At 43.0% G+C, this 26,800-nt stretch overlaps 1 protein-coding gene across 1 annotated transcript in view; it reads left to right on the top strand.

The window, feature by feature from the left end:
* Positions 1–26,800, top strand: part of PLXNC1 (plexin C1) — a gene marked incomplete at its 5' end in the record, with an annotated part of 97,288 nt that overhangs the window by 23,266 nt on the left and 47,222 nt on the right. The window contains 6 exons of the mRNA XM_084616862.1: positions 126–240; positions 3,353–3,512; positions 8,194–8,263; positions 9,930–10,029; positions 10,146–10,229; positions 23,902–24,041. Of these exons, the coding sequence (XP_084472988.1) occupies positions 126–240; positions 3,353–3,512; positions 8,194–8,263; positions 9,930–10,029; positions 10,146–10,229; positions 23,902–24,041 (669 nt within the window). The remainder of the gene's footprint in view (positions 1–125; positions 241–3,352; positions 3,513–8,193; positions 8,264–9,929; positions 10,030–10,145; positions 10,230–23,901; positions 24,042–26,800) is intronic.

Genomic DNA, 26,800 nt, shown 5'->3' with positions numbered 1-26,800 from the left:
TGGGTTCCTGTTAAAATTCAGTAAAATACTGAACAAATTAAAGCACTGCATCTGGTACTGAAGCTAGTATAAAGAAGTATTGACTAGTGAAATTTTGTGTGTGTATGTGTGGTTTTTTTTTTTAGGTGCACTTTAAAAGGAAATTGTTCACATTCAAATAACTCAAGGGACTGGGTTAACATTTCACATGAAGCTGGTAAATGCCCGACAATCCAGATACTTCTCATTGGTAGAAACAAGGTATGTAAAAACAGTTGTATGTGTATTTGTTTGTCATTTTAAATGTGCTATTGCATCACTTACAGTAACTTTCCTCTTTTGGTCACTACAGTCCATAAACCAGCACCTATCCATCTCAAAAACTGTCAAATATAGTGGAGACTCTAACTGGGTGAATTTATAGATATGATAGATGCTCCCCTTATACCTCTTTGCTTCTCAGCCACAAGGTGGGTCATCAGGCCTTGCTTTATTGTGCTGACTCAGTACTTCATTATGCTGACCAAGGGAGTGATTTAATTATATTGTGACTTTATCACTTATGTTGTCCAGAGAGTATCTATGAAATGCACTAACTGGGTTCCAGGTTTTATAAGTCAGACAACAAGGCAGCATATGCACACAAACACAAATATAATCTTTGAGACCATGACACTGGTGTTTGCAAAGGATTGAGATGAGAATGAATAGAGAAAAAACATCACAGGATCCTAGGAATGAGAAATGGAATATATGTACAGATGGAAGCCCACAGAGAACTTAATAGGGATGAAATCATTAAGATTCTATAGAAATTGCTCTAAATGACCTACAGAATTTTATGAATATTGATATAATAATATTAATACCTAGCTCTTACACAGTGCTTTTTGTCAGTAGACCTGAATGCTTTACAAAAGAGATAAGCATTGATATCCCCATGCAGGGAAACAGAGGCACTGGGAGGTGAAGTGACTTGCCCAAGGTCACCAGCAGGCCAATGGTCAAAGTGGGAATAGAGCCTAAGTCTCCTGAGTCCCAGCCCAGTGCTCTATGCACTACAGAATTATTTTTAAAATTCTATAGGAGTTCAAAAAGGGTCCCCCTGTTAGCACAAAAAAAAAAATGTACTGTGGAGTCTAGTTTTCTATAAGCATACCGATGCAGCTTTTGTTCCTTCTGTAGTAGATCTCATTTTGAGATTTTTTTTTTCTGGTGTTCAGTCTCAGTGGTCTTAATTTCATCCCTTTATATTGATATATCCTCTGTACCCTCTTAAATAACTCTTCTATCTCCTCGTTGATCACATCCTTTAAATCATTGTAGGCTGGTATCATGTCCCCCAGCTTAGTTGTTTCTTTGCCAGCCTATTCATCTTTACCTCTGTTAATCTTTCCTCATACATCAGTCACTCCAGCAGCATGACTGTTTTTGCTTCTCTTTTGTATATTCCCTCCATTTTTGTGACATATTTCTGGCAATAAGAAAAAGATTGAAATATGTTTGTGCTAAACACCATGAGGCCTAAAGCGGTTTATAGCTTATTCCGATGCCAGTGTCGCTCTTACTGCTCGTGCCAACACTACAAGTGTCCCACCTGCAGTCAGCACCACCACTATCACCTGATCAATTATTCTTGACTTGAGTGGGGTAAACAATTCATATTGATTAATATGTTGGGCAAACACAGCCCCTTTGTCCTTTGGAGAATTGTCCATGAACAGACTGCATTTTGTACTAAATTGCTCACTATCTGAGATTGTTTGGAGGTTTCTTCCAAACAAATTTCGGTTTATGGATTTGCTCATTATCTGTTCACCACAGATTGCTTTGAGTATTCACTTTTTGAGCTCTGGTTGGCCACCCAATTTGTATGATATTCATTTTGTTTCTTGATTGCTTGAGCTAACATTTATAAATTACTTGCAACCAATGTAGTACAAAACAGATTTTATGTTGTAATTAAATGAATTTTGGATATAGACCCAAAAGTTAACTTTCCATGAACATTTATACAGACTGACACAAATACAGGAACTCCTCACTTAACGTTGTAGTTATGTTCCTGAAAAATGCGACTTTAACCGAAACGATGTTAAGTGAATCCAGTTTCCGCATAAGAATTAATGTAAATGGGGGGTTAGGTTCCAGGGAAATGTTTTTCACCAGACAAAAGATTATATTATATTTATATATATATATATATATATATACACACACACACACACAGTATAAGTTTTAAACAAACAATTTAATACTGGTACACAGCAATGACGATTGTGAAGCTTGGTTGTGGTGGTGAAGTCGGAGGGTAGGGTATTTCCCAGGGAATGCCTTACTGCTAAATGATCAACTAGCCCTCAAAGATTAACTCATAGTTAATGTAGCCTCACACTCTACAAGGCAGAAGGAATGAAGGGAGGGGAGACAGCATAGCAGACAGAGACACACACCCTCTGTCTGTGTGTGTCTGTGTGTGAGAGAGAGAGAGAGAGATGTGCATTTCTCCTTTAAGTATGCTGATCCCTGTCTTAAATACACTGCCTTGTTAATTAGATCAGCAAGCTGAGACCCACCTCAGCTGCTGCCTCCGGGAATGTCATGTGTCCCCCCTGCTCTATGGAAGATGGGGTAAGCGGGGTGCAGGAGCAGGGGGGAGGGAGACACCCTGATATTAGCCCCCCTCTTCCCCTCCACCCCGCACAGCAAGCAGGAGGCTCTGGAGAGCAGCTCCAAGGCAGAGGGCAGGAGCAGCACATGGCAGTGGGGGAGGGACAGCTGAACTGCCAGCAATTGACAGCCTGCTGGGCAGCTGCTGCATAGGGAACTTAGGGGAGCAGGGAGCTGGTAGAGGGACTGCCGATCCACCCTAGTTCCAAGCCCCCATCAGCTAGCTGCACCAGGCTGCGGTTCCTGCAAGCAGTGGAGAAAGCAGGCAGCTGCCAAAGGACGTTAGAAGGGAGCACTGCACAACTTTAAACGAGCATGTTCCCTAATTGATCAGCAACGTAACAACGTTAACTGGGATGACTTTAAGTGAGGAGTTCCTGTATTTTTGAAAAGGCAATATAAAGGAGCATAACACTGTCAAAGCAAAATTCAATTAAACGGTTATCAAAATATTCAAAAATAATTTTTCTACCTACTCACACACCTCTGATTTTAACAAGTCAGTGCAGTAGCTCTCATCAACATCTCTTTTGTATCCTTCCCTGCTTGGAATTCCCTTTGACAGACCTCTGGTGAATCTGTCTGCTTCTGACATGGTAGTTTTTCTCTGCACTTCATATAGTTTGAACTTGTGTGAAGACAGGAAGGCAATTTAATAAATATTGCAAGTAATCAATTGTATTTTTACTTTTTTTTTTTTTAGATTGTTGTGACTGCAGTTGGAGATGTTTCAGCGCTCTCCAAAAGACATTTTGTTTGTATTGTGAAAGATACAAAAACCAACCAAGTACTTTGTAAAATGGAAGAGTCACAAATCATGAACTGCTCCTGCAATCTAAATAATGCAACACTAATCAATAGGGGTATGTTTATTTAGCATCCACATATTAAATACTTATTCATTATCCTTCATAACTGATTAAAACCAACAGTGAATACATGCCCAGTGAGCATAAGATGTAGATCAGTGGTCTCCAACCTTTTTACGTACAAGATCACTTTTTGAATTTAAGATCAACCCAGGATCTGCCCTGCTCCTTCTCTGAGGCCCCGCCCTGCTCACTCCATTCCCCCCCATCCTCCGTCTCTTGCTCTCCCCTACCCTCACTCACTTTCACCAGGCTGGGGCAGGGGGTTGGGGTGCGGGAGGGGGTGCAGGCTCTGGGCTGGGGCCAAGAGGTTCAGAGTGTGGGAGTGGGCTCCAGGCTGAACCTGGGGCAGGGGGTTGGGGTGCAGGAGTGAGGGGTGCAAGCTCTGGGAGGGAGTTTGGGTGCAGGGGTCATATGGTCACATTGTACCTAATCTCATAGAATCCACTGGACATTTCATGAGTTTTACTTTTTGTTAGTGTCATTTGTGGTTTATAGATCCAAAATCCTTCAGGGATTGTCACAAATCAGTGTAACATTCTTAACTGTGGGGTGTCCAGGCTGGGGCGGAGTGTTGGGGTGCAGGATGGGGTGAGGGGTGTGTGCTCTGGGAGGGAGTTTGGGTGCAGGAGGGGGCTCCGGGCTGGGGCAGGGGATTGGGGTGCAGGAGGGGGCTCTGGGCTGGAGCAGGGGGTTGGGGTGCAGTCCGGGGTGCGGGCTCTGGGAGGGAGTTTGGGTACAGGAGGGGGCTCCAGGCTGGGGGAGGGGATTGGGGTGCAGGAGGGGGTGAGGGGTGCGGGCTCTGGGAGGGAGTTTGGGTGCAGGAGAGGACTCCGGGCTCAGGCAGGGGTTTAGGGTGCAGGAGGGGGTGCGAGGTGCAGGCTCCAGCCGGGAGGTGCTTACCACAGACAGCTCCCGGTCGGCTGCCTGCCTGCCTTGGCCCCACACTGCTCCCAGAAGCAGCTGGCTGCTGTCATATCTCTGCGGCTCCTGGGGGGATGGGAGCAGGTCTCTATGCACTGCCTGCGCCTGTAAGCGCTGCCCCCGCAGGGCAGGGACAGTGCTGGGGGCGGGGGCAGCACACGGAGCCGCCTCACACACACACACACACACACACATCCCATGGGACCACAGAGATGTGCCAGCAGCCAGCCGCTTCCAGGAGTGGCGTGGGGCAGGGAAGGCAGGCTGCCTACCTGAGCCCTGCTGCGCCACCGGCTTTTAGCGGCCGGAGATGGCTATCAACTGGCAGAGGCTCCAGGGTGACCACTGATGTAGATCATGCTTTGTATTGAGGTTTTTCATTTGAAAAACACTTGATTCTTATTTTGGCAAGTGATTTGAACATATTAGAGTGTGCTTGTTCATTCAAGTTTTGTTTATATGAACCCTCTACTGAACATGTTAGAGGTCTCCTTCTGAGCCAATCTGCAGAGAATTTGAGTTCTTTCAACCACCATCTGGGAAGCTTTGTCTCTTTAGCTCAACCTGTACTAGTTCAACCTTTTAGCTCTGGAAGTACTTGGTCCAGCCCCTGCTGTGTTGTCTAAGATAGCCTCTGTCACACATACATTCATGATTATAATATTATACCTACTTTGGGCTCAATTCTATCCTCAATGACATGGTGAAATGCCTATTGACCTCAATCTGAATTGAACTGAGGGGCAGGGTTGATTTTGTTTATATTGTCAAATATGGTGTTTAATACCTTCTCATACAGTCGCTTAACTTTTTCTTGGAAAATAGCTTTGTTTGGAGACTACTGGCAAGAGATGTTGAAAACGAATGTGAATTAGTGGTTAAGAATCAAATTCTGTTCTCACGTGGGAGACCAGAATTTGGCTTTTAATACTGTTGTGCCAGTGTGAAATGAGAGAAAAAAATGGGTATGTATATCTGAATTATAGTTTAACATTAGTGAACAGTGTTTTTACAATACATTGTTTATCAACTGTAGATAACAGAAAAACTTAAGATTCAATGGTGATTGGCTGAGTGATAATTGTAAAGAATAATTTATTTGATAAATTTTGCCTCTTTATGTTTGTGAATTGCCTGCAAAAAGACAGTAAACAGACTGTGAACAAATCTATTCTTTATTTCATTCATTATTCAGAGTTATTCACTGCATCATTCTGCAGTAATTCTTAGTCCATGACTTTGTTCATGAGCAGTTAGTTGTGAGTATTAGAAATCTGAATCATTCTGATTGGACAGTTAGGTCATGTGGTATGTTTTCTGACTGGATGAGTGTAAGTATTAGAATCAGATTGTGAATTATTATAAATTTGGAATTCACTTTCTGGAATTCAAGGATTCCGTCCCAAAGTAGCTCAGAAGGTAATCCATGACACCAGTTTCTGTTCAATTAGTAACATAATTTTTTTTCCCTATGCATTGCTTCATGGATCTGTGTGGATGCATACGGAAACTGCTGGTGCCAAAGAAGAAAAGAAAGCTCTAAAACAAATGAAAGGCAAAGATGCAATTATATTAGTGAACACAAAAATAAAACGTCTTTAAATAGTACTGAGAGTTTGACAAAAAACAGTAGGTTAAGGAAATTTAAAGTAGAAGATAAAACTCTTTAGCATTAACCTTTTCTCTTTTCCTAGGTATTGTAGCCCAAAAGATACATAAAAGTATGCATAGATCTGATCCTCTTTTAATACTCCCATGTAAAGGGATAAATGAAACATCAGCTTTAATTTATGAACATTCTTGATTTTGCTCTGCACAGATGGAGTCTTGTTCCCACTGGGAGTTCCTCGCAGTGTCGGGGTCTTAAAATCTCATCCTACGGTCATTGCTCAGGCAAAACTCCCACTGGAGTCACAGGCTTCACAGCCCTAACGGTTACTTAAATGTATTTCTGTGTGTGTCGACATCTTTTTATAATATTGATAAAAACAAAAGGAAAAAGCTTTTGTCATAACTGTGTGACAGCTGGGAAAATAGAGGATGACTCCAGGGCATTAAGCTGTCTGTTGTAAATACATAATAATGGACTTTTAAAAATGCAAGTAGTGTCATAATTACATTAGGAACTTCTATATGCCTATTATTGACCCATTCCCATGAGCCACGTAAGCACAGTTGTAGAATTTGTCACTTCCCCCCTCGTTTTTTATGCGGGGAGGGTCTGTTGCTTACTTTGTGTTTGTATAATGCCTAGCAGAAATGGGGTCCTGAACTCAACTAGAGCTTCCAGGTGCTACTGTCATTTTACTACAGTTATGACTACTGCTACAAATCAGTTACTAATAGAACCGTGGGTGTATGTTGAAAAGTACATGCTATCTGATATTAAGTTGCCTTCATCTTGTGAGAAAGGGCCTTTGCGAGACTCTTGTGATCATCTCACCAGGGAAAATGCTTTGAAAACAGCTACTGCTCAGTGCAATCTGATGCATTCTTCTTGGGCTCAGTCCAGCTCATACTGAAATCAACAGCTGTTTTTCCACTAACAAGTTGATCAGCCAGGGATAAAAGTAATTTGTTTTTAGTATTTAAAGACGGCATAAACTCCACCAGAAGCAGCAGAATATCTTTCCTTTGCTCAGTCTCTCTCCCCTCCCCCCATTCAAGCACTTATCAATAAATGGTGAATTATAACCAATTAAGTCTCTGATCATGCAGTGACTTAGGCGTGTTGTTAACTTTATGTGCTATGGACCAGATTTTTAAAGGTTTCTAAGTGCCTGAAGATGCCAATATGCCTTAGTGTGAATTTTCAAATCCTGCTAGGTGCCTATCTGCATCTTTAAACAACTAAAATACCTTTAAAAATCTGGCGTTCTGGCCCCATTGTGGCAAAGTACTTAAGCCTATGAGTAGTCCCAAAGTCAGTGTTCATCCCAGGGTTGACCCTGACCAGCTAACACACGTAGGTGGGTAGGTGTAACTTGAGCTCGGGCAGTTATTGATTCTGCATGCATGTGCATGCGGGCACGCACACACACTCACAAAAATATAAGGGACTGTTGCAAAGCACACATTATAGCTTAAGTGGCAAATGTCTGGCTATGCTTTTGAGTGTTATATTCAGCTTATTGAGAGGAAGATATTCTTTCATTCCATAGCTGCCAATGAATTATGGTATAGTAATTACTGGCTGAAATAATAGCAAATCAACTCATGTAGTCATAAAATATTTAAACAGGATAAAAATTGCTACTATGTAGATAGCACAGTCTTTAGAAGGGTTTGAGACAGAAAGAGAAGGAAGTATTGTTTGTGAAGAGAAGCACCTTCTAGTGGTTAAAGCACAAGCCTGGAAGTTGGGAAATTCTGGTTTTGCCACAGACATGCTGTGTAATCTTGGGGAAGTCACTTACTTTCGTTGTGGGGGAGTTTCCTCATCTGTTAGCATGAAGATAATATTACTTTCCTACCTCACAGGGGTGATGCCAAGCTTAAATCATGAAAGCGTGTAAAGTGTTTTGAGAATTTTGGATGAAAGGTGCTGTAGAAAGACAAAATGTTGTTGTTGTGGTTGTTTTTCTATAAAGCAAAAGTGTGTATGTGAGGGGAGAGAGAGAGAAAGGACAAACATACCAACCAGGATGCAACTTGATGTACGTTGGCTGCTAAGATTAAGTCAATGAATATTTAGTTATTTCTTATAGCAGGGTAACCAACGTACATCTAATACAGATAATCTTTTTTTCAGATATTTCAGCTGTTGAAGTGACACTCATCTCTGATTCTCGGAATTTGTCAGAAACATTTCAGTTGAAAACGTAAGTTTGTTTTCTAAATATGATGACTAAGGGCTGTGTATCTGAGGTGTTTACATGTTGTTTTTTAAAAGTATTTAAAAAGGGGGATGCACTTCAGCAGAGGTCGAGAAATCTTTTTCCTGGCCTATATCCTCTCTTCTTTTTTGTGGCTTTATAAAGCTGCTTTCATGTGGTGTCTGTTTTAAAAACAAATGATAAAAAGAGATATTTCTTATAAGCCCCTGGCAGCTATAGGAGAGTTGTTATAACAATGCTAGCTCCCACTGAAATAATAAAGGCTGTAACCTGGAAATCAGCGGACATTTTACCTGTGTAAGGGCTGAGGACCATGCTGTACCCTCCCATGGTCTAACCTGGATGAATGGATACAGAAGACCCAGAAAAGTGTGTGAAGTTCATCTGAAGGCAGGGGTGGGAAAACTTTTTGGCCCGAGGGCCACATTGGGGTTGCAAAACTATGGATGGAAGGGTCGGGAAGGCTGTGCCTCCCCAAACAGCCTGGCCCCTGCCCCCTATCTGCCCCCTTTCACTTCCCACCCCCTGACTGTCCACCTCAGAACCCCCAATCCATCCACCACCACCCTGCTCCTTGTCCCCTGACCGCCCCCTCCTGGGACCCCACCCCCTATCCAACCCCCGTGCTTCCTGACTGCCCCGACCCCTATCCACACCCCCGCCCCTAACCACCCCCCAGGACCCTCCCCCATCCAACCCCTCCTGTTCCCCGTCCCATGACCCACCTCAAACCTCCGCCCCATCCAACTGCTCCCTGTCCCCTGACTGCCCCCCGGGACCTCCTGCTCCTTATCCAACCCCCCTGCTTCCCGCCCCCTTACCATGCCGCTCAGAGGAGCAGAAGCTCTCAGCCACATGGCCTGGCCGGACCCAGCTACACAGCCGCGCTGCCCCGCAGGAGCGGCAGGCCACAACGTTGGCGGTGTGGTGAGCTGAGGCTGCGGGGGAGGGGGGACAGCTGGGGAGGGGTTAGCTTCCGCGGCCGGGAGCTCAAGGGCTGGGCAGGACGGTCCCGCGGGTCAGATGTGGCCCGTAGGCAGTAGTTTGCCCACCTCTGTCTTTAGGTGTTTGCTGCTATTAAAGCAGGGATGTCATATGTTGTGATGTTAACAGCAGAAAGTAACACCTAATGAAATAATAGTAATATTGAAACCTGAGGGGCATTTATATCTACACATCCATTCTTTAGCACCATATTCTGGGCTTATTTTCCACTGAAAACTCTTACTGAGAGCAGTGGGAGTTACTCACACAGGATGTGGGCAGATTATGAACAAGATTATATTTATGACAGGGTTGCCTGCGATAGCAGGGGACCTGATTTAATGATCCAAGGAGGTCCCTTCCAGTTCTGTGTCCTGTGTTCCTATACCCCCAATCAACACTTTTCCTTTTCTGACTGTAATAAACACTGAGATAGGGAAGGGAGCCTCTCTTCTTTCTCCTTGGTGAGTAGAACACGGGACCTACTGGAGATTATAATACGGATAAGTGTGTTGCTCATTTTAATGTCGTTGAAAGATTTACAGTGTTGTTCTGCTAGGTTTGTACTTTTTGCATAACTTGAAATTTCATGTTCACAAATGTATTTCTTAACGTGTTTGCTTAATCCCTATATTTGATGCAAGCTATCTGTTTTATGTATTGCCAGTTGCTCAAGATGTATCAGCACTGGTGTTTGTGCCTTGTGTGAAATAAAGCACATCTCTCCCTTTGTTGCCTGCAAGCCTGATGGTTCTGGGCAAGTTCAGGTAAAATTCTTTGGGCTATATAGAACTTAACATTTTCTGTGGTACATTTTTTAATATTTGAGCAAATGTATGTTTCTTGTTCATTTTGATGTGACAGAATGTTTTGACTTTTTCAGGATGATTGTCATCTGATTGACAAACAAGGGAATGTGCCAGCCACTACTGCTTCCCAAACGAACGCTACTACACAGATGTCAGAGGTTAGCTAACATTTTTAGACAGATGTAAATGATGCACAAATTGATCGGGGAAAAGCTCAGATTAAAGGAGGGAAGGTTGGAAGGAAGGCAAGGGTAATTATAAGAGAATTAATTGGTTATATAATTATTGCACAGGCTTGTTTTTCATTATTTTTATTTATATTAAATAGTGCCTAGTGGCACAAACCAGGATTCGGGCTCCATTCTGCTAGGTGTTGTACATATACATAGAAAGATATAGTACTTCCCTCAAACACCGTACAAAGTACATAGACAAAGGGTGGGTAGGAAGTATTACCAGCCCTACTTTACAAATGGAGAATGAGGCAAAGAGATTAAATGACTTGTGCAAAGTCACAGGAGGATTCTGTGGCAGAACCAGAAACTGAACTCAGATCTCCAGTGCCCTAAGTGCCTTAACCACAAGACCATTCTCGCTTTCTTGATGGTTCCAAACCATCTTAAATGTTTGATAAAATTAAATAAACAGAATCAGTTGGTGCTACTCAGCTTAGCCATCAGTGGTTTGCTGATTTACTGTAGGTGTCAGAAGAGAAATAGGTATTGAAGAGGGGTTGATTGATGGATAATAGGTACACAGAAAGTTGCTACCTATTTGGTTTCTCATTTTCTGCAAGATAGCATGGCTGCTATAAATAGATGCTAAGGGGGAATATAGTATTCTTCTCTCTACTTCTCCGGATATGTCCACCTAATTCCTTATACATCAAGATGAGTTACCTCTCAATCCAGCTGCTAGGCTTGATGGTGAAGTTTTTGTATGGAATAATAAGATCACTTTTGTTTTTCAAACAGAAAAATGGGACTGTAGTAAGTACACTTCTGAACATTAATATTTTGGAGTTGATGTGTGCATAGAGTGTTAGCACTGCAGAGAGAACAGAGCAAACTCCTCTATGCCTCGTTTCCAAGTGCATTAATGTGGAATTGGTAAATGGTTGGAATTGTTGAAAGATGGCTTTCTCCCACATGCCTTATCTTGGAGACACAGTGATGGACAAAGCTGTTGAAGCATTAAAAAGCAATGGAAAGGCAGATATTGTTTAGACTCGATTGAAACATTAAATGGGTTTTTAAACTGCAGCTGAAATCCTGCTTTTTCTTTTATCCTGAAGTTTGGAATTTTTACTTTGGCTTTAGAACTTTAGGGTCAAACAGTGGTTGGACCGGCATAGGAGCATTAGAAAGGGGGAAAGGCCACAAGAAACCCTCTACCCATTGCCGATCCACACAGGGCACAGCCATAATTTGGCTGGGCTGCAAGGGTAGAGGCAGGATGGCCAGTACTGCTCTGAGGTCTGTATCTAGTGGGCTGAGGTAGGGGACTGTGCTTCTTTACAGCCCATGAACCAGCTGACCTATTATGGGTCAATGCTGTCTACACCTTCCAAGATGCAGCAAAAGCCTTTTACCCAGGACACTTCCCTCAGCACCAGTTGAGGCATTATGCCATTCAAATCAGAGTGGGCAAGATCACCAATTGGTGTAAACTGGTGTAGCTCCATCAAAGTCATTGGCCATGTGCTGACGTACACCAGCTAAAGATGTGGCTAAATATCTCCAAGTCCTGCAGCTCAGTCAGCAAGCTCCCTCTCTTTGTGTATCTCTCTAGGTATTTATACTGCACTCATCAGTGTGGTAGCTGAGCGCCTTACAAAGAGTTTAAAAATATCACTCTTTCTTTCCTGTTTTCCTCCCTGTTGTTGCTGGGAGTCTCTCATTCAGCTGAGTTGAAGAAATGAGTTTTGCATGTGCAAAGTGGGGAAGTTAGCTGTGGTGTTCTGATGCAGAAGTGACTGATCTAGACATGAGGCTGACTGCTGACACATCTGTCTCTTCCACATTCACGAGATCATAGTTTCATTGTTCCAGAGAAACTCAGGTGTTGTGGGCAACCGGGGTCATGTAGAGAAGCAGTCGCCCAAGTAGCTTGGGTCAGCACTGTTCAGAGCTCTGAATATCAGCACTAAATCTTTTAATTTGATTCTGTGTTCAGTGAGGAAGCCAATGCCATTTAGCCCAGGAAAAGCATTATTTTTCAATGACACGTTAAGCATCTTTCTGTTTGATGATTTCTAGTTTTTAATAAGAAATAATTTAAATGAAGTATCCTACATGCCTTTAATGTGAGCTCCTTTTCCCTGCTGAACTTGCACCCACCTTTCTTATGTGTCAGCAGTAAAATGAAACTTAGAGAAATCCTACTTTCTAATGGGGCTTGTTACTCAGTTTTGTGAATGTCCTTCTATGCTGCTTTGGCAACGTAAAGGGATCTCAGTGGGGTATAAATGGCTCACTGAGACTGTTCCCTGTGAAGAGGACCTCCCCAGCCAGTTTAGAGCTGGCATAAGGACTTTACACTAGCTCTGCTCCCACTTCCAGGTGTAGGACATTGGTTGTTGGCATGATGTGGGTATAGCCAGCATCTACTGCTCTGTAATTATTCTCTGCTTCCCAGGTATTCAGGGTGTAAATTAAAGCATCCCTGAAGCTGCTCTAACTTGAGAGGTCAGAGAGGCCTGTGCCAAAGACCCTGAATATGGGAAGTGCCATAGCTTAAAGCATCAGGGTTCCCCACTATCCTCTGGCCATGCACAAATTGCAGGAATAGAGTAATGGAGAATCAGGCCCTGCATTATATTTTAAGTTTAAAGTCACTGTTTAAAAGATGACTATTCTAAGTGCTTTAAAAATCCACATGCTGACTTGGATTGTCTTGAAAACTGTGCTTCATTGGACTGTGGGATAGAGTTACTGGTTCAAACTTGGGGTCATTTGAGCAAAGCATTCCTGATTTACAGACCTCCTAAAAATTATATGTTTTCAAAATCACCTGGTTTTTATAATGTTTCTTGCACACACCTGGCACTCAAGCTATGACTCTAATCCTTTGCACACTGATCTGAGCCACTCAAGATTTATCTCCGCTAGGGCACAGTACTCTCTGTCCCTTCATAGAAGCAATATTTCAAAAGCTGTTGAGGGTTACGTTTAGAACTCCTGGTCAGCTCAAGCCTTTTGCCCTGAGACCAAAGTTTATGCTTTAAGAGCTGATATTTTGAAGTGCTCTAAAATCCCCATGCAGACTTGGATTTTACTTTAGAAGTATTGTCAAGGAAATTAGCATTTGTTGAATAGAGGGAAGATGAAAGGCTCTATTAAGCAGCTGGGGTAATGTGACCATGACTCATGCTCTTCAGCTGTTTTCTGAATAATGGGACTGAGTGTGATCAGAGGAAAGCAAGTTGCTAGGTCATTGGGTCCAGAGGTTTCTGATACACAGTTCCCTAACATGAGCTGCTCATAACATTTTCAGATTTTTATAATTTTTTTATGCAGAGCTAGTGAATACAGGGAATTAGAGCCTTGGAGGGTGGGGGTTCTGTACATTTGCTAACCATCTCCCCTTAGGGTTGTGCTCTGGCTCAGCCACACAGTGGCAATGCACCCATAGATGACAACCTTTATTAATATAAGGAGTTATCCGGATACTGTGGTTAAAGAGCCAGTCCAATGACTAGAACTTTGATGAAAAACTGGGTTTTGAGAAATGTCATTTTTCTATATATACTTGATGAACAAGAAGTCATCCTGAAAAGGGCCATTGCCCTCTGGGAGCTCAGAAGCACTGACAGAGCAGAGCCATAATGGAGGGAAGTTGGGTACCTTCCACTCCAGTGACATACTTGGAGGAGAAGGGAAGTGGAGCCATTGGTGATCTCCCACCCCACTGCCCTACAACAATCCCCGTCCCTCAAAAGTTCCTCCCATGGCTGCTCTACTAGGCCAGGGGAGGGGCTTAGAGGCACCTCTTCCCTCCGGTGCTCCTTGATCAAGGGACTCCTTCCCTCCACGATGCCTCTAGCAGTGGGGAAGAGGCTCCAGGCTCACCCTTCCCCACCAGTGCTGCTGCTTCTAGGGAAGAAGGGGAAGCCAGAGCAGTGTAGGAGAGAAGGGGAGGGGGTCAGAGCCATGTCTTGGGGGATGTAGGGTGGTCTTCAGCCCTGCCCCCCAAACTTCCCAACATCTACACTCCCAATTCTTGTCCCCCCTTCAAAACATGTCCCCGGTGACTCAGTGTTAGTACCTGCATCCTCTACCCAGCTCTTCAACACTTGCTGCCCTCCACCCCCCACCTCACACACACACTCACTGGTGCTTAGCCCTCCATAGGGAGGACCTGGCTGTGCTGGACTGGCAGAGATAAGGGAGACAAGGAGACTTTGTAGAGGCAGTGAAGGCGGTAGTATACAACCAGTGCATTTTGTGGCCAAGGAGCCAGAGGCAGTGGAGAGGAAGAACTGGGCTGTGGTAAATGGAGAAGCTGATAAATTGTTATTAAAACAGAACGAACACCTCCCCCTTTCTCCCCCCCAAAAACAAACAAACAAATGTTGCGTTAAGATTGCCACATGGTGCCTCATGTTCTTCCAGGACATCGAGTTCAGCTACATTAAAATCTCTGGAATCATAAAATTAAGAATTAATGTAATGTGAACTTAAACTTCAGAAAACCAGGAAATGCAGAATTGAAGTCTATATCACCCCTCAACACAACCTCACCTGCTCTTTTAGAGTGACCTTCCAACACACCAATGACACGCATACAGTACTAGTGCTCTACCCCTACTGACACTGCAGAACTCGCTGAGAACAGAGCACATGGGCATTGTCGGGCAATGTCTAATACCTTCTCCTTGCTAAGGCAAAACTTGGGTTTATGTTAGGTGTAGCAGTGTTGGATCCATCCACATACATCCTCTGTCTCTATTTTAATCACAATTGCTAACAAAGTGAGATGAATACAACAAAAGGGCGGGAAGTCTCTGGGTGCTGTTTCTGTTGTTACAGAGTATTGCTTTGAGTCTCTCCGAGAAGGTAGCAGGGAAGAACAGGTTAACCAGACCTGCTGGCCTCCGGGAAGGTAGCAGGGGAAAGTGTATAGATTAAGCTACGATTACTAAACCTAAGTCCTATTCGCAAAAAGAAAAGGAGTACTTGTGGCACCTTAGAGACTAACCAATTTATTTGAGCATGAGCTTTCGTGAGCTACAGCTCACTTCATCGGATGCATGCCGTGGAAACTGTAGCAGACTTTATATATACACAGAGAATATGAAAAAATACCTCCTCCCACCCCACTGTCCAGCTGGTAATAGCTTATCTAAAGTGATCATCAGGTGGGCCATTTCCAGCACAAATCCAGGTTTTCTCACCCTCCACCCCCCCCACACAAATTCACTCTCCTGCTGGTGATAGCCCATCCAAAGTGACAACTCTTTACACAATGTGCATGATAATAAAGTTGGGCCATTTCCTGCACAAATCCAGGTTCTCTCGCCCCCCTCCCAAAAACCACACACACAAACTCACTATCCTGCTGGCCAAATGGCCCAACTTTATTATCATGCACATTGTGTAAAGAGTTGTCACTTTGGATGGGCTATCACCAGCAGGAGAGTGAATTTGTGTGGGGGGGTGGAGGGTGAGAAAACCTGGATTTGTGCTGGAAATGGCCCACCTGATGATCACTTTAGATAAGCTATTACCAGCTGGACAGTGGGGTGGGAGGAGGTATTTTTTCATATTCTCTGTGTATATATAAAGTCTGCTACAGTTTCCACGGCATGCATCCGATGAAGTGAGCTGTAGCTCACGAAAGCTCATGCTCAAATAAATTGGTTAGTCTCTAAGGTGCCACAAGTACTCCTTTTCTTTTTGCGAATACAGACTAACACGGCTGTTACTCTGAAACCTGTCACTAAGTCCTATTGTTCACTGAGGTGTCAGGGGCAGCAAGAAGGCCTAAGGGCCAGGCTAAGCTACTTGCTGGAATAAGGAGTAGCAGGTTCAGAGAATCTAGGCTGTGTCACTCGCTGACCTGTGCCAGGTGTGACAAGGAAATTTGATAAGCTATGATTTCAGAATCTAGGCTGTGTCACTTGCTAAGTAATACCAGGAGTGACAAAGAGATTGAAATATCCATGTTAAGATGTTTAAAAGAAAACAGGGTAAGCCAGTATCAGAGGGAGGAATGGAGTCAGAAGGAACTCCAACCTCACCTTTTGTTAAAGAAATTACACCTTTTAAACAAATCCTTCAAAAATTTGGGCACAGTCCTTGGACTAAACAAGCCCTAGCTGATGTCTGCACTATTTCGGACCTAGAGGATAGATTGGCTCAGTATATCCTCATATACAAACCTTCTAGTGCTGCCAAAAGAGATGCAGCAGCAATTTGGTTGTTGTGGGAGGCATGTAAGGATTCTTACCTCCACTTGTCTTCATATAAAGAGGAAAAGGCACAAACAGAAAAGGAGCAGACAATTGGAAGGTGCTGGCTACAAATACCCAAAGTCAGCTGAAAATAGTGAAAGGCTCTCCAGGAATGCAAAAAGAGAGAAAGATTCCTGGCAGACCAAGCTAAAGCCTCTGAGAAAATTGAAAGAGAATCATGTGCTCCAAGGTATGGTAAAGAAATTAACCTTGAAGCAGGGCAGAGCACCTGCAAAACATAGTCGTTGTGAATCACTAATTAAGAGTCTGAGACAAAAATTGGGCTTTGCCTCTAAACAGGTAGTAGCCATTACAGCAGGTGAAGGGGGAGAAGGTCCTATGTAGGGCACCCCCAGGCATAATTACAAAGAGAAAAGAGAGTGAAAAAGTTAACTCTGCAGAGGCTGGAGGGAATTAAGCAGCTAAACTTTGTGAAAATGTTAAAAAGGAAAAGGGTTAGAGAGAGCATTCTTGGTTTCTTTGCAGCCATTCTGAAGGAAAAATGGGCCCTTTTCCAAAGGAATGTCTGTAAATTAGCCAGGCAAAAATAAACTATCTGATTAAAATCATTTGACTATGGACAATTTAGTCAAATTTGCTAAAAGAACATAAGAGACATTATTGGAACTTAACTGCCTCAAATGTATAGAGGGAATGTAAGATGTAAAAGACAGAGCAGTGTGGAAGGGATGTTAAGGAATGGAAAATATGTATGTATCTATCTGTGTGTGTGTAAATATATAAAGTTCTAAGGACCAACTGGTTTTGTTTTTGTTTTAAATAATGCCACTAAAAATCCATTTGATTCTTTAATTCAAAGTTGCAAAACTGAAAGACCTTTTTGCCAGACAGAGGTGATTAGTGTTGTTTGGCTTTGGGATTTGGCATTTAACTCTTAAGAGGTAACTCAATGCTTTACAAAATTTAAAATGTTTTTAAGTTGCGGCTGCAGCAGGGCAGTCAAAATCAGGAGAATACAAAAAAAATTCTGGAGTTTGTTTGTTTTGTAACAAAATAGCAGATGAGAGCTGTAGTAAATAAATAAATAAGAAGAAATTAAAAAAGAGTGCTCCTCTGAAGCAACAGCAGGGGTGAGGTGCGCAAAACAAAAAGAAGCAATGTTAGAAACACTGAGTCTTAAAATGGCTCTGAGTAATCAGACTGTCACTTTGATAAAGGTACATGAAAACTCTGTAAGCAAAAAAAAAGAAATAGTTACACCTTATGTAAAAATTGATATGGATAATGTTATAGAAGTTAAACTATGGAAGGAATCGGTTTTAGAGTAGCAGCCGTGTTAGTCTGTATTCGCAAAAAGAAAAGGAGTACTAGTGGCACCTTAGGGACTAACCAATTTATTTGAACATAAGCTTTCGTGAGCTATAGCTCACTTCAGAATGTGCATTTGCCCCAGAACATGTGCAGGGTATATTGTAGAAGGGGCAAAAGAAATGCAAACATACCATGTGACTTAATTAAAATGCTATTAGGGCTCCAAAGGGAGCCACAATAGGTTGGGTTTTCTTTTTCAGATTGCTGTGTGTTTTGGAAGGAGGAGTTAAAAAAGTGATCAAAACTCTGGTGAAAGTTGATTGTGTCCCTTTTAAGATAGAGTCTCTGAGCTGCTGATGGCTTTAAATCCAAAAGCAGGAAGCGTCTGTGAAAATGCAAATTACCTAAATGATAAAGGAAGGAAAGAACTAGCAGCACAAAGGAGCTGCAGATAAAGGACATACCTGGTCAGCAAACAAATTATCTAAAAAAAAGGCATGGGATAACAAGAGAATTTACATAAATTTAATGTTAATAAGTACCCCTGTAACAATGTATAGTGTGTATAATTTTTGGAAAAATCCTTTAAGATCATATGGTAATGATGCTTCTCAGCTATTACCTGTAAATAAACTTAAAGCTTAACACAGCAGGAAAAACGTTATAAACTTGGTCTGCTGTATAAGAAGGAAAACTGAGGTACCCCACCTCATGGATTTAATGACTAAACAGTGGGATAATTTCCCCATAACCCTTAAAAGATAGAAGCCATTGAAACATGGCCTGCCTATAGAACAAAAAAACAGGAAAATATGGGGGTAATTCCTCTGTTTTGCCTGCAATCAGCAAGGGTATTTGTAAAAGAAATATTTGAAGCAATAATCTGCCACCCCAAAAAGGGGTAGAAACATGTTCTTTTGTCCTTCAGAAAATCAGGAAAAGTTGATGCCAGCTGAAGAGCAACCCAATACCATGAATATACTGTCACAATAGAAATTGTGTTTTGTGTTCTATGTTTTGTCTTGTCTTGTTGCTAGCATTGTTGTGTGTTTAAAAAAAAAATACTGCAGACCTGCAGGTAATTAAAAATAAATTAAGCTCTCTGTCCAAGCTACAGGCCAGCCTGATACAAAAACAAGTACATGCCAATGTAGACTTGGTCCAAATTGGTCGGGGTAACCTAAAAGCCCGATGGAATCTTTGGCAATGGCTTAATACTACCACATGGCTTATGCATAAGAAAAAATTTAGAAATAGGAAACTACACAGCCATAGCTATGGGATGCACTGAAATGCAGATACTTGCCCTAGCTACTTTGGAACACAAAATGTTCTGGGTCATACTGGGAAATATTAAGGGTTTGATGCATTTGTTAAAACAAAGAAAGAGATCATTGTTTGACACTTATCAATATGAATGGATGCAATACGTTTCCAGTATTGTAAAACCAGATTTGTTAATGGGAGAAATTGTTGTCAGAATTGCACACCAACAGTCCATGGAGGCAAAGGTATTGAAGGTTAGTCCACTCCCCATATTACACATGGGATCCTTCTGGCTACTCTGGACCTCGAGCCAGTGGGCTGGGGAGGGAGGAAAGCTATTGGATACTAGAGGTTGTACCGAATGGACTCCTCAAAAGTGGGTGTGCCTCACCTTGCCTGTTGCCCCAGAACCTTGTAGTAAAGATACATCACTAGGATCATGTATGTGGGATGAATTGAAATCACAAACTCAAATTGCCTCACAGTACCTTCTCTTGAATAGGCTACATAGAAAGAGACACTGATGATTATAAATCTTAGTGTCAAAAGGGGGATTATGTTGGATCATATTAAAGAAGTTCTGTATTAAAGTCACAAATGAGTTTGATTCCCCATGGTTTGAATTCCAGGGTATTACTGGTTAAGAGGTCTCTTGGTCTTTGGTACTGTTTCTCTCCCTCTATGTGTGAAACTTGCAAGCTGCTAATTGTGTTAGTACGTTCTAAGACAGAGTCTGTTCTCAAAGCAATTCTTTGTAACAACAACTACTCACACAGAGAGAGACTCAAAGCAATACTCTGTAACAACAGAAACAGCACCCAGAGACTCCCCTCCCTTTTGTTGTATTCATCTCGCTTTGTTAACAATTGTGATTAAAATAGAGATAGAGGATGTATGTGGATGGATGCTTGGTGTGGATAATAACTGAATGATCAGGGAGGTGCCAGCCTAAGAATCCAGTGTCCATCAGCTGAAGAAGGCGTCAAGTGGAAATAGCCAGAGGACCCCCGGAGGGCAGACTGGAATCCACCCAACACCCTCAAGAATGGGAGAACCAAAGAACAGGATAACATCTGGCAGCACGGAGCTGTCAGGAATGTGCCATCTGCTGATTGATTCAGCAACAGCATGATGAAGCAATTCCCATAGACTGGCATAGGAAGAAATTCCTATAAAAATGGACTCTAGAAAGTGAGAACTTTGGGGTCTGATTCTGCAAACCAACTTCCAGGAGCATCAGATGAGCATCTGACAAGGCCCTGCTCCCTCCTCATGTCCAGGCCACCTGGCCAGTGGCTTGGCATGAGCAACTCTAAGGCTGGTAACTATGATAACAACCTTGCAGAACCTCTGTGTGTGTGTGTATGAATGAATGTGTGAATAAATATGAGATTGAATGGAATGCTATAGCTATAACTAACTGCTTACTATGATTCTTTCTGTATTCACAATAAATGTGGTATTTTGCCTTTTCCCCTTTAATAAGATCCTGCTGGGTTTTATTTTATTGGTATAACAGCAGACAGGAGCTACTTACACCCAAACATTGAGCCTGTGCCACACAAACCAGCCCACACTTGCTAAATGTTCCCACTCCTTTTCCCTGGCCTTCAGGATTCCCTTCGAGACATTGCCTTCACTTAGCCCTGGAGAGCACAGTCACGAATGCCACTGGACTTCTAACAGTCCCTGTGACAAGAAGACCCCTGTGCACTGCTCTTGACACAACCTGTGGAACTCAGTGCTGAAATAAGGCCTACCTGACAGCACATGTACACCTCTTCTTCTACACAGTAATGGCTATACCAACCTGCCCCAAATAATCCCACAGTTGTTCAGCACAGATAGACACGACAAAGTGAACACAGCTGGAATGCATGCAGGTAAATGCTGCCATTCAAATCTGGAACTAACCACAGCACAAAAACAGTGGCTCATTCTCTTAGCTGTTCTTTGTGTCTACTTATTATGGCATCACCCCTACTAAACAATTGCCAGTGCCACGGTGGCACAGTTAAGGTTGCATTGTGGGGAGGGGGAGTGGCGGCATTTATCTTAACTCTTCATTTCCTGATCTTCAGAGATTTTAGTGGAGCTGAACTTGATATTCTGGATGGGCATGAGGCACCAATGGGTAACCTTAACTCTCCCATAACAGAGGTTTTGGGCAGTTAATTTTTATAAACATCTGTGACAGATTTTGAGTTGCCTGTAGCGATTTGTGAACATTATGTGTTGTCTGTGTTATTGACATGTTTACTGTATGCATATACCGAGTTAATTCAAAAGCAGTATTGTCAGGAAATGCACCCAGGAAGTGGGAGGTGAATCCAGCAAACTCTTGAGAGACACCCCCACCACATGAATTTTGTTATGTGCACCAATATGAAGGCGATGTGTCACACATCGCCTTCATATCGGTGCACATAACAAAATTCATTCCGCACATGAACATAAAAAATTAGAGGAAACACTGGTGTGAATGACACTGCTCTGAGAATAGAGAGGGGAAGCAGCAAATCATAATGAACACAGTGTGCTCTCATAGAATAAATTAGCCATGTTTTCTAGACATATGTGCATAAAATGAGCTGGAGAACACGTGGTAGAAGCTTTCGATATTTCAGCAGCCATGCTGAACCAAGCTCTAAATCGGGCAAGGGAGTGTGTCAATGGGTGTGCCCACAAACAAACTCATTAAAAATCTGGATAATCACAAAACTCGAAATCCTAATGGGTCATTTTAAACTTGTAATAAAACTAACTTTTAAAAAATAGTTAAAAATCATTTACCCTTGAAGGCCCCAGCCAGTTTGTGGTTTTAGAGTCATACTTTCCTATATTTTTAGATATTTTTTTCTCACCCCTGTTATGTGAATAATGCACACAGAGGAAACTAACTGATTATAATACAGTGGAAACAGCTAAACTAACTACACACACTCTGCTGTCAAATGCACCAAATAAACAAACTGAAATAATTAGAGAAAATGTTATTTTTGTAACAATAGTAAGTAAAAATAAAAAGTCCAGAAAGAAGTGTGACTATTAAAATTGGCCATGTTTCTTTTTAATAGAATGAAATTTAATAGTGAAAAGTGCAAGGTCATGCATTTAGGGATTAATAACAAGAATTTTTGTTATAAACTGGGGACACATCACTTGGAAGTAACAGAGGAGGAGAAGGACCTCGGAGTATTGGTTGATCACAGGGTGACCAAGAACTGCCAATGTGATATGGCTGTGAAAAAAACTAATGTGGTCTTGGGATGCATCAGGTGAGGTATTTCCAGTAGAGATAAGGAGGTGTTAGTAACGTTAAACAAGGCACTGGTGAGACCTCATCTGGAATACTGTGTGCAGTTCTGGTCTCCTATGTTTAAGAAAGATTAATTCAAACTGGAACAGGTACAGAGAAGGGCTGTTAGGATGATCTGAGGAATGGAAAACCTGTCTTATGAAAGGAGACTCAAAGAGCTTGGCTTGTTTAGCCTAACCAAAAGAAGGCTGAGGGGAGATATGATTGCTCTCTATAAATATATCAGAGAGATAAATACCACGGAGGGAGAAGAATTATTTAAGCTCAGTACCAATGTGGACACAAGAACAAATGGATATAAACTGGCCGTCAGGAAGTTTAGACTTGAAATTAGATGAAGGTTTCTAACCATCAGAGGAGTGAAGTTCTGGAACAGCCTTCCAAGGGAAGCAGTGGGGGCAAAAGACATATCTGGCTTCAAGACTAAGCTTGATAAGTTTATGGAAGGGATGATATGATGGGATAGCCTAATTTTGGCAATTAATTGATCTTCAACTATTAGCGGTAGATATGCCCAATGGCCTGGAATGGGATGTTAGATGGGGTGGGATCTGAGTTACTACAGAGAATTCTTTCCTGGGTGTCTGGCTGGTGAGTCTTGCCCACATGCTCAGGGTTTAGCTGATCGCCATATTTGGGGTCGGGAAGGAATTTTCCTCCAGGGCAGATTGGCAGAGGCCCTGGGGGTTTTTCGCCTTCCTCTGCAGCGTGGGGTACGGGTCACTTGCTGGAGGATTCTCTGCACCTCAAAGTCTTTAAACCACGATTTGAGGACTTCAATAGCTCAGACATAGGGTTAGATGTTTGTTACAGGAGTGAGTGGGTGAGATTCTGTGGCCTGCGTTGTGCAGGAGGTTAGACTAGATGATCATAATGGTCCCTTCTGACCTTAAAGTCTATGATTCTATGATTCTTTAAAACATGACTGGCTAGCTATTGGGACATCACCACACATATTGTCATTTTTATACACAGGAAGATGCACATGTAAATTACTTTTCCTTGAATTGTGGCTATATAGTACTCAAAAACCTGTGTATGGCTTTAAAAAGTGTCCAGTGAATCCAGCTTTATCCTGTTTCTTGTCTTTTCATTCTAGAATTCTAGCCAGCCATACCATTTTCAAGACATTGGCTAGAGTTACAGTTTGTTTCTCTGAACTCTTTCAGTGATCAGAGGTATTGTTTCAGGTTGTGCTTTTTCTGAATTGTTGAACAGTAACATATAAAGCTGCATTTTAAAGTGGATTTCTGCGATACATATCTATCAATATGTTAGATTGCGCTTCCTGTTGGTAGTTTTATTTCAGTAGAAATGCAAACGTTAACACTGCTAAAATTAGAAGACTTGAAAAGGAGTTGTGGTTTTCATCACCTCTCAGGATCGGATTCAAATATGTTAACAATTAAAAAGAAAGATGAATTCTGATTCATTTAAAAATATTTTAAATGCATAGCTCAATGTTCTTTTTTTTTTTGATAGCTTGTTTTTTAACCAGATTTTATTTTGTTTCCAATAGCCTATCCGCAGTATTTCCATAGAACCTTTATGGATATCAGTGTTAGGTAAAAGGGACGTGGTAGTCAAAGGAGAAAACTTTAGCGAAGCATCAAACATTACAATGGTGTTGACTGGAACCAGTGGCTGCAAACAAGACAAGTGAGTCCAAATAATACAAATATTTATGTGTATATTTTTAGTACATTGAAAATTACACACATACCCCAGAGCCAAATTTTGCCTTTAGATGCGTAGGCAGGTATGCAACTCTCATTGACTTACAGTCAAGGACAAAAGGTGGCCCGTTATTTACGTTAATGATCCCTTAATTAGCCAAGTGCTGAACACATCCTGTAAGGTGCTGTGACTCTCAACTCCCACTGAAAACAATGGAGGAAATACAGCCCTGCATTAGTGCACAGCCGAAGGGATGGTATGGGTAGATGGGAGGAGCAAGTCTCATTCTGGATCCTGGAGCTGCCAGAGTGATCCTAGTTCAGCCCTTGGTACTAGTAAGGGATGTTCTGAAGGCTTCCCTATCTTGCACTCCGGTGCCATTGCCCCTCTGGGCCTTGCAGCAGGTAGAAAATAGTTGGGGCATAGGAATGCCTCAGCCATGTTTTGACCCACCCCAACAAATCCCAGCCGTGCTTCAGAACTCTGCTGGTACTGGAGACTTCAGTGACAACGGAGTGCATAGACTGTGCAGTGCTCAGTGGGACTGTTTGTGTAAGTGCCTGTTCACCAATGTGAAGAAGAATTGCACAGTGTAACCCTTAGTGAATAGACTAGATTACCCTAGATTAGTGATACCCAATCTTGAAGAGTCACTTCAGAGGCCCAGAGAGATGCGTGCTAATTGTGCAATGGAAACCTGACATTGCATTACGCACTTCAGCATATAGCCACAGTGCAGTGTTTGGGTACTGGGATTATTTTGTGGCACACAGCAACTTTATTCAGCTGACTATCTGCCGTCTCCTCCTCCCCCTTCTTCTTCAAGTAGTATCCCGGTGGGTGCTTCACTGTAGGTGTGTCTGCGTCCCTGCGCTGCTGATCAGGGACCTTTGGTAGCAGTCCGTCCTGCCTGCGCATGTGTTGCTCCTTGCCTGCCGTGAGGCCAGCCAGCATGCGTGGGTGACCCTCCTCAGTTCCTTCTCAACCACCCTTGGCTAGAGACATAGCTAAAGCAGTCCTTTCACAGATTGTTAACTCCCTTTAGATTTGCTAATTTTAGCTTCCCTTGAAACCTTTTTTACTTTCTTTCCTTGTTTGCATTTTATTTGGCTTTGACTAAAAAAAAAATAAATAAGAAGAAAGAAAAATGAAGAAAAAAGGGTTTGGTTCCTGCCAACCCTGTTGGGGGGAACCCCCCAGGACAAATGTATGCCGGCTCTCCATGCTTCAAAAAGGGCCTCAGTTGCAAGGAATCTATCCCAGTAACTGTCGGACACTCACAGTGCGTTCACTGCCTGGGGGAAAGCACATTCCACAAAAGTGTGACTTGTGCCAACAACTGAAGCCCAGGTCCAGGAAAGAGAGATTTAAGGCTTAAACTCCTGCTCATGGAGTCGGCCCTTCAACCCCCAGAATCCCAGCGGGAACTCTCACTGCAGCTTTCTATGTCATAGGGAAGTGAGCCCAGAGAGATTAGCCACTCACAGGACCACTAAGAGAAGGTTTGTGAGTCCCTGTAGCGAGCCCAGATAGAGCTGAAAACAATCCCCGGCTCCATCAATATAATCGGTACCGATGGCACGGAAGTTAGCTAAAACTGGTACCCAGGGCATGCATGGTACCAAGCCAACAGAACAAGCTGGACTGCCCAAGGACCCAGTGGACATGAGCAAAGAAACACCGGTACTGTAGAAGTGTGGAAGACACAGAAGATCTGCCCCAGGGAAGGCTCAGTCAGTATGGACATCTGCACTGGTACTGACTCCAGTGCACGTGGCACCGATGGACATTGTGGCCAGATCCACATCCCTGACTCCATCAGTGCAAGCCGCTCGGCACTGACAACCACTGCCAATACCTACACCATCGGCACCGCCTGATTTTCAGTGTGTGGACGGATCTTTCGGTGTCCAATGCACTGGATTCACCCTTACTTAGTGGAGCCCAGGGACCTTGCTCACTTAGAGCTCCGGGTTCACCGCCATCCTTGCCATGCACCACCATTATCACTGGAGTTAGAAAGTGAGAAGGAAGAGACTGGTTCCCAATGCTCTTCTCACTTGCCATACTGGGCCCAATTTCACTATGGGCATCAGGTGTATCGCCCCCCTGATCCACTGTCCCCCTGGTTTGGCCATCCATGCTAACAACCGCCAGGCCCCTACCCACCACAATGGCCATATTGGGACTCTTGAAAGGCTCAGAGGCAGCAAACCTTCCATGACTCCAGCATGGCATACCAACAAGCAAGGAAACACCCTTCTTCAGCTGTGGCTTCGAGGGCTTCTGAACCCCCAGGACAAGGGGAAGACATTGAGGCAGAGGTGGAAGAAGAAGTCACTCCCAAGCCCATCTCTCATCATCCTCACCAGATGAGATGGTGATCCACCCCTCACCCCCACCACCATTGATGGCGGATGATTTCAAGTTATTCCAGGACTTATCACAGGAGGGTGGCAGAAGCCCCACAAATACCATTACATGAAGAAGTGACAAAGTCCCATCACAAACTGGTGGACATTTTACATTCTTCCACCTCCTCCAGAATGGCCCTCCTGTTTAATGAGGCCATACTAGACCCTGCCAGATTCTTATGGCAGACCCCAACATCTGTCCCACCAATGGGCAAGAGGGTGGACAAAAAGTATTACGTGCCGGCAAAGGACACAGAATTTCTTTTTTCCCCACTCGCCTCCCAATTCCATCATTGTGGATGCCGTTAATGCTAAGCACCGACAGCA

This window comes from Lepidochelys olivacea (genome assembly GCF_965140295.1).
Source record: "Lepidochelys olivacea isolate rLepOli2 genome assembly, chromosome: 1".
Classification (NCBI taxonomy): Eukaryota; Metazoa; Chordata; order Testudines; family Cheloniidae; genus Lepidochelys; species Lepidochelys olivacea.
Note: the sequence above shows the minus strand (reverse complement) of the source record. Positions and strands in the feature narration are given on the sequence as shown.